This window comes from Neomonachus schauinslandi, chromosome 12 (assembly GCF_002201575.2).
Source record: "Neomonachus schauinslandi chromosome 12, ASM220157v2, whole genome shotgun sequence".
In the NCBI taxonomy this organism is placed as follows: domain Eukaryota; kingdom Metazoa; phylum Chordata; class Mammalia; order Carnivora; family Phocidae; genus Neomonachus; species Neomonachus schauinslandi.
In genome coordinates, this window is record NC_058414.1 from 46,798,096 (window position 1) to 46,811,563 (window position 13,468).

Sequence of the window (13,468 nt, forward strand, 5' to 3'; positions counted from 1 at the left end):
TTTATTTATTTATTTATTTATTTATTTATTTATTTATTTATTTATTTGAGAGAGAGTGTGGGGAGGAGAAGCAGAAGGAGAGAGACAAGCACACTTCATGCTGAGTGAGGAACCCAACGCAGGGCTTGATCCTATGATGCTGAGATCATGACCTGAACCAAAAGCAAGAGTTGGATGCTTAACTGACTGAGCCACCCAGGTGCCCCAGGGAGGCCCAATTTCTTACAAGGCTGGGGCCAAGATTAAGATCAAATATAAATGTACAACTGATAAGTAGCAATGTAAGAAAGAGGCAGCAATGTAGATTTATGGAATTACAGATAAGAGGAACATTAAAATGTACGAAAGAAAACTAGGAAAACAAAATGGAATATAAAACAAGAAAAGAATCTAAATATTCCTTGACTATCAATAACAGACTACTAGCAATGGTAACTTCAAGGAGAGTCATTTCCATAGAATGGAAAGGGCAGAAGACATATTTCATGGAGATTAAAAAAGGAAAGAAAGAGATCAGTCAAATAAAGAAAATTCTAGAAGCTCACAAACCTTTGTATTAGGAGAGGCAGTAATGCATATTTTTAGAGTATTCAAAATGAGTGCACATTAAAACACATTAATTTTTAGGGTGCCTGGGTAGCTCAGTCATTAAGCATCTGCCTTTGGCTCAGGTCAGGATCCCAGGGTCCTGGGATTGAGCCCCAGTTGGGCTCCCTGCTATGCGGGAAGCCTGCTTCTCCCTCTCCCACTCCCCCTGCTTATGTTCCCGCTCTTGCTGTCTCTCTCTCTGTCAAATAAATAAATAAAATCTTAAAAAAAAAAAAAACATTAATTTTTTAAGAAATAAAAAAGAAAAGAAAAATAATAAACCTAAGACATCACATTTGAAATTTACAAAGAATGGGAAAATAACTCGAAATACAAACGAGAAATAAATTCCGATATTCTCCAAATTCAGGTTATGTTAAAGTAAAGACAGAACAAAGGAAAGATGCACTATACTGGGAAAATAAGGGAAACAGGCTTCTACAAGATTGAAACAAAAACTACATAGATACTTAGCAAAAAAAACCCTAATATTACATAATGTATACAAATTTTCTAAAAAATTAAATAGTTGTGGTCTTCTTAAAACTGAGGACTCAACAAGTTTAAGTAATCCATATATGTAGTTTAAATCATTGTCAGACATTTTATTATAATAACCAAACACTTCAAAAAAATAAAACTCTTTCATAATTGAGGAAATTTCAACTGTAAATGTAATTTAACCAAGTAATAGCTGAAAATGATTGCAGAAAATGTGTTCATTAAAAAAAAAGTATGTAATCGTATTTTTGAAATGCAAGTCACAGTTTGTTTCTCTCATTATCCTGTGTGTATGCATATGTGTGTTTAAGGAAAATTGTAAATGGTTTGTGGGGTATGGGGTTGAGGGGCACCACAGAAAAATGTACTTAACTGAAACACTGCTCCCTACTGTTTTAATCCCACAAAAGCAAGAACAATTTCTCCTATAACAGGAGGGCTCATACACTAGCTGGAAAAACAAAACAAAATTAACGTGTGTGTGGGGGGGAGGGGAAACAATCCCCTAAATATTTTTGTACTCTATTATAAAAATGACATTCTAATTAATTTCCAGAAATTACACACAAAACTCTAGCATTACCATCTAACAACTGCATTTATTCCAGAAGTTATTTGAACCAGGTGTTGATAATTATGCAAACCAGGCAGAGTCCTAAAATTTCCCAGAAAAAGACCAATTTACCTCTTCTTTCTCAATTGTCAATATCATTATAATGACTAGAGTTTATATCTATAAACACTATATGTAAATACCATAGGTAAAATCTTATACCTCAAATATGATATAAGTGAAGGAGCAAGGCAACAACATGATGTGAGGAAGGGCAAAATAAGTTCTTAAAAGGATCAAGAACTAAAATATGGACCTACTTGCATGTCTACCTAGCCATGTGGTCAATGACAATTTGCTATGTTTTTCTTGGTCTTAGTGTCTTCACTATATAATTAGGTCTTTGGATCACATTACTCATCTGTCTACCCTTGTAAGCCCATAGATTCTGTGACTAAAATAAATTTACAACATGTGAAATAGAAATTTCTTCCAAAATAGCATTAGGGATGAAGGGAGAGCTGAATTCTACTCAGACTGTGTCCTGCATGCATCGCCCACCCCTAGCCATGGCTTCTCATCACCTTCCTGGTACCTCCTAGAGCTCCGTGGAACATAGGTGGAATCTGCATAATGGTATAATCTCTAAGGTTGTCACTAGCTCTAAAATTGTGGATTCTGTGAGGACAAATCTGACTTCGACCCTTATCCTTTTGGGAGATATATGGTTTTATGCTTAGTCTAAAATTCAGCATGATCATCCTGGATAAAACTCTTGGAAAGTATGGGATACACAGTCTCCATTGTGAGTGAATGCTAGAGATTTGTTCTCCGATGTTACTCACTGTGATCTGACACCAAACACAATGCAGTCCTGTCAGGCCCTGGTAACATTTAACCGTTTTGTGGCACTTATCACACTTGGTTGGGCAGTTACCTTCAACCCAGTAGTGATGCATGACCTAGAGTAGAACAAGAGCACTTTGATAAGAAGAGGCATCCATAACCACCACCCTAAGAAAGTAAGCAGAGCCGCACACTTACATCAGTGTTCTTCTTGGACTTCACATAAGTCTTGATGCAAGAAGGAGGTGCTCTAGCCACACAGCGCTCATGGACCGTATACTTGCAAACTGAAAAGAAACATGTACACACAGTCAGAGCTAATCCTGGTCCTGATTGTAATTTTATAGGGAAAGAATGACATTAACAGAACCTCATTTCATATCCACTGCTCCCTAATCAATCCAATCAGCTACATCAAGAAAAAGTCTAAGTTGACTGTTTTTGCCAGGGAATACAAAAGGCCAATTAGTACAGGAAATATTATGCATGTGAAAAACCAAGACTCCTCTATCATGGCATAGCAGGAAATGCTTAATTAAATCAGGCCTCACTCAAATTTTTCACAATAATTCCCAGATGACAGAAATATTAAAGACAAATTGATGACTGCCAAATGGCTTGGTGTCATTTGCTAGAAGGAAGAGATCTATATTTTACAAAGTATAGGCATGAGAGCAGCTGGAGGGCATGGAAATAAAAGCCCACGAGTTTATGCTACTTTCACTATTGATTTATCTAAACCTTAAATGGCTGATTAGTCCATTTCCAGAGAGTAGATTTCATCACACATGCCAGGCCTTCAGTATAAGTTTATCCCTCATTTGCCATCATGGTACTGTTTGTCCAAAAGGAACAACCTTTTCTGAAAATGTATAAATAAATAGAACAAAAACTAAAGAAAAAATGATCATGTATCCCTCTCAATGAAACAAAAACAAACCACTACATAGAATTAGAATGAAAAATACTAAATCTACATAATAGTCATATAGTAAAACTGTTCCAAAATATCCACATTGTGATTTCCTTTGGTGATACTGAGAAAGAAGCCAGACTTTTTCTTCTTTCCCATATTGGTGATAATGTTGAGGAATGCATTTGCCACACTGGTCAGTTACAATTTGTGAACAAAATTCTCACTCTCTATATGACATCACTCACATTATTTGAGTTACCATTTTGTTTCATATGCTCCCATCCGTAGAATCTACCATGAAAAATCCTTTATTTTAAAAATAACAAGACTTGAAAAACAAATTACTTCCTTTGTACATAAAGAATGTTCTACCATAACTAGCCTTTCAAATGTGGCCACCAGAAACTGCCCTCTGAAGTGACATATTGCAATTTCATATAACCTTATTAATATCACTTAAATGTGGTTAATTGATATCACTAAAACATGGTTTTTAATGTCAAAGAATACATCTGAGAGGAAGTCAGTTCTCAGATATACTACCAAAGATGCTGCTGCCTAAAAATAATATTGGAAAACCATATACTGTATGGAAGCCAAATAAGAAATTAGATTTAATGTAAATGCACAAAAATGGGCTGTGTTTAATAAACTTGATATTTTCAGTAACTCCATAGAGAGCAGAAAAGGAAATGGATGGACAAATTGCTGGACCAAGAGAATGTCATACTTCAGTGAGGAGGACACAATATCCCTTGTTTTAACAGGAGCATTAGAGAATGTAACATTTCTCGGGTATAAATATTGTTTATTTAAAAATACTTAGGTGATTTTTATAAATTAATTGTTATATATTCCACCAGAAAATTCTAGTGGGCAGTACTCACTCAACAGAATACAATGAAAATTGCAAAGATAAGTGTACTGAAGTGGAAATAATGGCCACAACTCATGAGATGGCAATCCTTCAGGTTCCAATATCCATTAACTATATAGGAAGGTTTTCCTCATGATAGCATTAAAAATCATCTGCCTGAGGTGTAAGATTGGTTTGTATTCTTAATTTGAATGCAAATTAATAATCAATTAATCCAATTGTTTCTTAAAAGACCTAAAAGAATTGGCTCATTATAGGAAGACAATGTGAATAAAGTGGCTAACTTGAAAATTAAAGGACAAATATAAGTAAGATACAAATATGAGAAACCGGTGGGTATTTTCATAATTATCCCAGAAAAAAAATGGGAATCATATGTAAGTCAAACTACAATGGAAAGAAAATGGCTGATGAATTGGCAAATGCCCTTAACTCTTTTCCAAAGGGAGAGTTTCCTAAAACTGAAGAAAGTTAAAGCTAGAGTGACCTAAACACTTAGGAACATACTGCAGGGAAACATAAATCCTAGGTACAGGGAGGGTCAGAATGATTTCTTAGGTCTCCATCTACAAATAGGACTCTTCCATGAAATCAACCTTTCTTCATTGGAGGCGATGACATTCAGGCAAAGCAAGTATACTCACAGGAACAGCAGAGGCCCTGCTTCCCCACACCGATCAGCATGTTCAGGCAAAGATTGCAGTAGGCAGGTTTGTTAAAGTGCTTGAGTCGCCACACATGCTGTCCATCATCCTTCACGTTCTGCACGGGACGTAAGAGAAACAGATTTCACTTAATGAAATAAACAGAGGAATATGCAAGTGCCAATAAAACTCAGAGCTGGACGGAGGCATTTGAAGACAATCTGTTATTTCATCCCTAACTTTCTCCAAGATCGCCAAAGAGTCTAGAAAAACACATGTGCTCTAGTGGAATGAGATCCTGCTAACAAATCTCGGATACTATAGCAACGCACACATTCTTGTCTAATGTCAACAGTCCAACAGCATGTCCCAAACCATCATAATGACCTGCCAAACTGAGCACTCCCTAAGAACGAGGACATGTCTGTCTCTCCTTTGAATATTTTATCCTTAGCACAATTCCAGAAGCAAATAAATGAATAAAGAAAGAGAAAACACTCTTCAGTGGAAGAACCTGACAAATAAAAACTTGGAAAGAATGTTAACCCTTGCTTAGTAGTAGGAATGTGCAAATTTCTTGAGGGTGGGGTCTTAAAGGAGGCAGAGGGATGGGACAGAATGGGATGGGAAAGCACAATACTTAAAGGTAAGTTATCGGTAATATTTTAAGACATCAGTTGGGGATTACTTATAGCTTATAATTTACATCAGCATATTTTTATATGTCATGAACAGCAAATTTTAAAAGGTAAATTTTTTTAAGGACCTAATTATATTATCGTGTTGGTTGTTCCTCTTTTGTAAAATATGAATGATTTTAATCTCATAGAGAGGTGCTAAAATATTAAAACTATATTACTGTATTTATAACAATTACTGTAGTTATTTGCTGCAATAAAACCTTAGGTTTAAATTAATTCACATTTAGGATAACAGCTATAATTATGATTTATTTTTCTAAGTAAAACTATATAATATCATAATAGCTATTTTTCTAATAGGTATTTAATTACATCTGTATTGTTCAGATTGAAGTAAAATGAAATAATATGATGCTCATGAGTCTCTTGAATTCCTTACAAGAAGGTCAAGATACTAAATGAAGTTATTATATATCATTACTTTTGTCACTATCATTTTCTGCATTCACATGTAGCCCTTGTACACCATTCACCAACTTGTATCAAATTCAGATTCATTTTAGACATCACTTATTCTACAGAAACCATTATAGGACATGATTTTTCACATTAGCCTAATTGTCATATTTTTCAGAATACATTCACCTAATAAAACTTTTTGATCACCTACTGTGTGCCGGGACACTAACACAATTTCTGTAGTAGTGGGACAGCATACACATGTCCAGACCATTTAATTTCTCTTGATACTAACATATTAATAATGCATCCCAACCACTTTTTCCTATTTCTAGTCAAGTGATAAACCACCAAATTTGAAATACTTGATTAAATCCATAGTAACTAATTCTCACATTAGAACCAGAAATGTCAAATTTGCATCATAATATGAAACATTAATGAAAAAGCTTCCTGGGAGATAATTCTCCATGGGTGTCTTGAATTTCTGCACATTTTGTAAGCAGCAGAACTGTCCTTTTTTTTTCCAGGCTATCTTTTCAATGATATTTGAAAAACAAACAGCCTTGGGCAATAGAGATGTATCTGCCTCCAGAGGAGAGGGCAGGTTTACTTATTGTCCAGTATAATAAAAATAATCTCTCCCTTCTAGGAAAAGGTCATGCAGGTTTGTTTACTGCACATTACAAAAGATTTAGTTTCCCCAAGCCAAGGATTCCAAGCTCTGATGCTGTGCATAGTGATTCCTTGGGCCACTCTCCATCACCCCTGTGAGACTCTACAGGCCAGGACAACTAGCTCAGACACGCAGCTCCTATTGTTTGCTTTGCTGTAAATAAAGAAGTCCTTTGTTTCTGACCCAGGTGTCTCATGTCCTCTGTCAGTATTCATGAAATGTTAGCAAGCTAACTTGTTAACTTACAAGTAGGGTAACTCTCAGACCCTTCACAGTTCTTGACAATGCTCAGATTCTTTTTTTTTTTTTTTTTTTTTTTTTGACAAAGGACTAACAAGCTCTCAACAAAAGCAATTATGTAGAGAGTGTCATGGAGAGGACATCAGAAGACACTAGTGTTTCAATTTTCTTCCACAACTTAAGAAATAGGTTTTATAGTAATTTCTGAATCCAGCGCTGGTTTGTTTGAATCACAAGATTTCTAATATCATTATTATATGAATGGAACATTTTATATATTTGTTTAGCATTACTGTATTTTTCAAACTGTCAACATCTTAAAATTGCTATTCCTTCAAATAAGAATAAAACATCCTGAGTGAAAAGTTTAAGTAATGGGGTTGTTAATTTAATATATAGATATAGAAATAGATAGATAGATAGATAGATAGATAGATAGATAGATAGACGGATAGGTATAATATAGAGATATAGATAAATAAAGTTAGCTTAAACTAAGATTCTTAAGTGAAAAGAGGAAAGGGAAAAAACCTAATTTTCATATGTATTACTGTTCTCATAATCCTTGTCATTTTATTTTTAAATGAGTGTCCATTACATGTGAATAAGCCTCATCCTGTTGAAGAGCACATATGGACTAAGTTAGCTGGCATTTTCCTTATCAAAAAATAAACAAGTCTGAACGTGGGTGTTCTGTCAATCAGAACACTTAGCCATGTTACAGGCTGCAACTGATGTACGAATCCATTACCCAGACATAAAATACTTTACCAAAAAACAAATTAAATAGCTTTATAACTCTTAACCGGATACATTGCCAAAATATGCAAAGGATGAAATATGTATGTGACTTCAAGAGAAGAAATTGAAACCAGGAGCCAACTATTTCTCAGCAGTGCAAATTATACTCCAGCGCTCTGTATTTTCATGTCTTGTCTTGTTTGTCTTATTTAGATGGTAAACTTAGTGGGGGACGGGGAGAATCTGTCCCTTACTATATTCTATCAGCCACTAAAGCATAGTCCTATTAGTACTTCTATTGCAAATAAATATTTATTGTCATAGAAAGGAATTCATTTTTCTAAACAAGAAATGATGAAGAAATCCAGAAGGTTCTATTCCTGGCCTACTACGAAAATGTACATAAGGCATTTCACCTTTCTTCTTATTTTCCTCTCTAATAAAATGAAAGCACCTACTTTCCTCTACCGGGCCGTGGTGTGAGCTTTCATTATACAATATCTGTGAAGTCAATTTAGCTCCTCACAAGACTGGTGTTATATAAACAGCAAATATTATTACCATCATTGGGTTGAGCTGTGTAACATCTCAATGTTTCAGCCAAAAGACTTGAGAAGGATGTTTGTAGGTTTAACTATACTTTGTTTCATAAAAATTTTGTTCTCACTTTTTCATTACCAGACATCACTCTTAAGAGAAATTTATTCCTGATATTTATAAAACACTATGTTTTAAAATTGAAACAGTTCAGTTCTGTGAACCGATTACAACAGAGAAATACTTAATGAAATGTAAGCAAGTTCACATGGAGAAGGAGCTCCACGTTCTTCCTCCCCTTTTATTACCCTATAGTCAAAAGGAGGTTTCAAAGGCAAGAATGCCCTTGGAACTTTTTGAAACCTATTTCATTATTCTAGTGATTTCTGAAATTTTAGTTTTTCCTTAAATGCATCCAAGATCACACATCATGTTCAAGTGAACTAGAACTATTATAAATAATATCATTTTTTTCAAAAGACCAAGGAGAAATTGTACTAATGTCATAGCCAAAATGCTCCTAACCTCCATACATGACCACATCCCTGTTTTAACTGACCTCACTTAAAACACATTTAAGAGCTAATGTTGCAAATTAATTCCAACTCCTTAAATAATAAGGACCATTAAATTACCTTACTTTTCTACTCAAGGTCTCCAAAAAATTATAACAATACGAAAGAAACTGCTCTTTTAGACAAAAAGATGAGCTATATCAGGTCTGGACAAAGAAAATGCAGAGAGACATTTTAAAATTCTGAGTGGAGTTGATATCAACTGCTTATCTCCAGACCCCACTTTCTTAGGTCAGCCTCAGGCCCTACCATTCTTGGGTTCAAATGAAAATGCACCAGCCCATCACATCGCATAGTCATTTCCCTTGAATGACCCAATCTGGAATCTCAAGACTTGTTGCATTTATCCAGCTTCAATAATTCCTTTCTAGATTGAGCAATGTATAAACAGCAAAACAACATCTCAACCAAATTAAATCTTGAAAAATAGAGTGAGAGGCATTAGTTTTCCAAATATAGCTTAGTCTATTAAGAATGCATCATCTTTAGCTCTCCATTATATTCAGGAATTTCACCAGGAAATAGATTCCATCAGAAATCAGGAGGCACACCAAACAGTTACTTTCACTTTACTGAGTCAGGTGAAAAAAAATACGTCCTAAAACATTTTGATCAACAGCAAGGCTTAAATTACATATAGTGTTTAAAGTCCAGGATTCTGAGAATACATATAGAGAAATCAAAACACATATCCATTCAAAAGTCATACATGCCAGACTACAATCCAAGACTAAGAAGGTAAGGGAGTCTTATATTAAGCCAGGCTCCTACTTAAATGTGTATTTCCGTTTTTATGATAATATGAATTCAGGAATTTTCCTTGAAAAATCTAATAATGATCCAAGATTACAGACTCTAGGAATTGGAGCAGTACTAATTACCTTGTTCACCTAAGAAAAGGAATGTCCAAACTGACATAATATTAGAAAAAGAAAAGGATATTCTTGCCTAGCTTATTTTTTTAATTTATTTTTTTTTAATGTTTTATTTATTTATTTATTCATGAGAGTCACAGAGAGAGAGAGAGAGGCAGAGGCAGAGGGAGAAGCAGGCTCCCCGCCTAGCAGGAGCCCGATGCGGGACTCGATCCCAGGACCCTAGGATCATGACCTGAGCCGAAGGCAGACGCTTAACGATCTGAGCCACCCAGGAGCCCCTTGCCTAGCTTATTTTTACTGTGTCCAGAGAGGATGACTGGCTAGCACAAAATGACCTCATTAGTTAATAATAGAGCCAAGGTAAAGATCAATTTGTTGAACTTCACTACTACCATACTATCTCTTCATTAGTCCACACGTCTTGCTGGGGTTATCTTAAGTGAGTTAAATAATGGGTATTAGATTCCTTTCTCCTCAATGACTAAAAATAAACTAAAACTCTTTCTGTTTGTAATATGAAAGATTAGTGACAGGATAAATCAGGGGTCAGAAAACTATGGCCCTTGGGTCAAATCTGACTGGCAAACTATTTTTGTAAATAAAGTTTTATTGGATCATGGCCTCGCTCTTTCCTTTACCTAGTGTCTGTGATTGCTTTTACGCCAGCCGTAACGGAGGAATTGGGCATTTGCAAAAGAGACCTTATAGTCCACAAAGCCTAAATTATTTACTATCTGTTCCCTTACAGACAAAGTTTGCTAATCACTACAGCAGAGTTTATTGCTAGATGCAGTTAATTTCAAATAAAATATTTTCATTCAAAATTGAATTTGTAAAATTCTTCCGTGAGGTAAACGCTAAAGGAAGAATGAGTAAGTCTCCTGTATAAATGACTATGCCTTGGGTGTAATCAAATTCACAAGTGCCACCCAAACTCTCAGTTTTCCTTCAGACCTAAGAGACTGTACCATTTCATGTTGGGTATGCTATGTCTGATGGACTTCTTATAAGAGAAAGGATAGAGATAGAGAGTCAGGTTCTGATAAACTACATTTCTGATTTTGGTTCCCAAACAGGTAATATTCAAAACAGAGTAGCTTTTTAAATTCTGTTGATAGAGAAAAATAAACTACAATGAAATCACAACTGTTCTGCTTTGCATTAGAAGTAAGGATTGCTCTCCCAAGGCAATGTTCATATCTGTGTAATTTGGCTAGTACACCACAGTCACTTTCAAATACACCATGGTATTTAACATGCACTCTCAATTAGAATCTACTCCCTGAGCTCATAATTGACAGAAGACAAGAATATATAGGACAACATAACAAGACAGGCTGCACAATAAATGGTTGGATTCAACCTAAAGCTGCTAGATTTCCAATTTGATTAGCAAAAGTGGGGGGGGGTTAGGGGGAGGGTTGGGGAAATGGCATCATGAATCACATTCTCTATAGGTAATAACATAACACATTAACTGCCTACAGAAAAGGAAATAAATCTCAATTACTAAAAAAAGTTCCTCATCACTCAGTTGTCATTGTGTCATTCCTGCTTTGTAAAACACGTTCCATGCCTTGGAATTAAAAAGCTGTTTCTAACAAATAAATGCTGTTTTGTGATCATAATTACATGCCTTATACATTTTATTAAAAGACAATTCAAAAGATTATTGGCTTATTCTTTTTTTAAAAAAGCGAAGGAAAAGAGATTTAACTCTCTGAATTGTTCCGTACAGCGGAAAAAAAAAAAAAATGCCATCTCCTACTTAAATTGAATGTTAAACGATGTTGTCCTGCCATCTAGTGGCCGTGACTGGGAACACAGTTTTGAAACGTAGTACTGGGTACTGCTTTGAAACCCTAAATTGATTTTTCCTTTTAAGCTCCAAAAACATCTATGACTAAAAACACAAACCATAAATTTAAGAATAGGGTTATAAAGTAAATTAGGTATGCTTAACCTGACAGAAATTAATGACAAAGAATTCTCATTCAGTTGAAATAAAGTTACTGCTACACCAGAAACTGATGAGGTACTGTTTATTTAAAAGAGTTTGAATTAATTAAATCCATATAGATCTGCGGACTATATTTACCCATGCTATTTTCATAACTTTAAAAATACCTATATTTATTAATTGAATTACAAAGGATTTGTAAATAATAGTTTCCAAAAATGAACATCATTTCAAAATCTTTCTGGCTATTTTAAATATAGATGACTAAGTCTGCATTTCTGTGTTTTGCTGTCCAGCACCCCAACTACCAAGGGGTTTACTTACTCATTCCTGCACATTCTCTCACACTAAAATTTCCACAAATATTTAGAATAAGCACAATTTTAGCCTCAAAAATATAAATTCTCTTCGGGAGCACTGTTATCAGAAATTCCTTGACTAGCATCTGACAACTTTTTCTGTGTAGAATATACACTAAACCTTAAAATATTAACATTTTACAAATTTTCTTTTTGTTTTCTCCTGATTGACTTACATACACTTTGTCAGAAGGTGTATTAAACAATTAAACAAATATTTATAATATAGAGATATACAATAGGTTATTACAAAAAGATACCTGGCTATGTATAGTATGAGAACATCAGATACAAGGAAATACTGCTTCATTTATTTTCAAAATGTAGAAATATGTATTAACACTAAGATCTATATTATCTTTGTTTTAATGTTTACTTTAAGGATAACATCTTGTATATCATCTATTAGTAATTTTCTCTGCCTTCCTCTGGCCATATCTAAAGTCCTATGGGCCTCGTGAAGGGTAGATTCACCTGAATAGAAAAGAATTTGAAGATTCAGGTGAAAAAGAGACAAAAGTTACTTTCCTGAAGCCCACTTATATATTCCCAAACCCATATGCAAATATGTACAAACATATTTGTATATATTCTCACATGTTTTACAAACACAGACTGTAAGATTTCTTGAGGGCTTTTAAAAATCTGGTCTCTTGAGTAACCGTGGTATAGTCTTGAATCTGCAAAACTGTTATCTCTGGTAACAAGAAGTATGCAAAGTTTTGGAGTCAGCAGCCAAGTGGTGGACGTTATGTTCTTGCGGCTCAAAATTCTAAATACTGTATGCGTGCTTTCTATCAGTAAAGCTCTTTGAGTCTAAGTATACATTTTACTATAGGCATGTTATGGTTAATTCTTGTTTATTAATGCTAAATACAAAAATTCAGTAGTGACTCATTGAGTTCGAAATTAACGATTACTGAAATTGACATCAAGGCTGGGTAGCAAGGTTTGGTTTCAAAGTCGCTGTCATATCTCATTCTAAGCTTAGGTTGATTTCTTTCCCCCCAAAGCACTATTTAATTACCACTGGAGGCAATGATACAAGAAAACTTTTGCTAAGCTTAGAATGAAAGGCTGGCTGAGCTGATGATATGTAAGAAAAATTTATGTTATATATATATATACATATATATATGACATTATATATATATTTGTCACAATATATAGTATTATATATTATATATTCTCAACTACCTCAATATATAATTGGCTTCTCCAAGTACTGGTTATCAATAAAACAGATTTTCTTCATGGGGAGGGTGATTGTGGAATGAGATGGAGCCCCCCAAGAACCAGAGAATGAAATAATTTTAGGGCATTTCTTGCAGTAAATAAAATGATGAGAAGGTCAATAGTTTTTTAAACTAGATCGTACCTTGAATAGAGAAAAAAGAGAGAAATTATGTATTAAATAATAAGGTAACACCTAAAATGAATCAATGTGTTTGTGGCAAGGATGACTACAGGACTTACT

The 13,468-nt window shown here is 34.5% G+C and overlaps 1 protein-coding gene across 6 annotated transcripts in view; it reads right to left on the reverse strand.

Moving 5' to 3' along the window:
- Window positions 1-13,468, reverse strand: part of DGKB (diacylglycerol kinase beta) — a 666,176-nt gene that overhangs the window by 512,528 nt on the left and 140,180 nt on the right. For all 6 annotated transcript variants that reach the window (XM_021689586.1, XM_021689590.1, XM_021689588.1 and 3 more), the window contains 3 exons: window positions 4,926-5,043; window positions 2,687-2,775; window positions 2,488-2,604 (listed from right to left, as the gene is read on the reverse strand). In XM_021689586.1, the coding sequence (XP_021545261.1) occupies window positions 2,488-2,604; window positions 2,687-2,775; window positions 4,926-5,043 (324 nt within the window). The remainder of the gene's footprint in view (window positions 1-2,487; window positions 2,605-2,686; window positions 2,776-4,925; window positions 5,044-13,468) is intronic.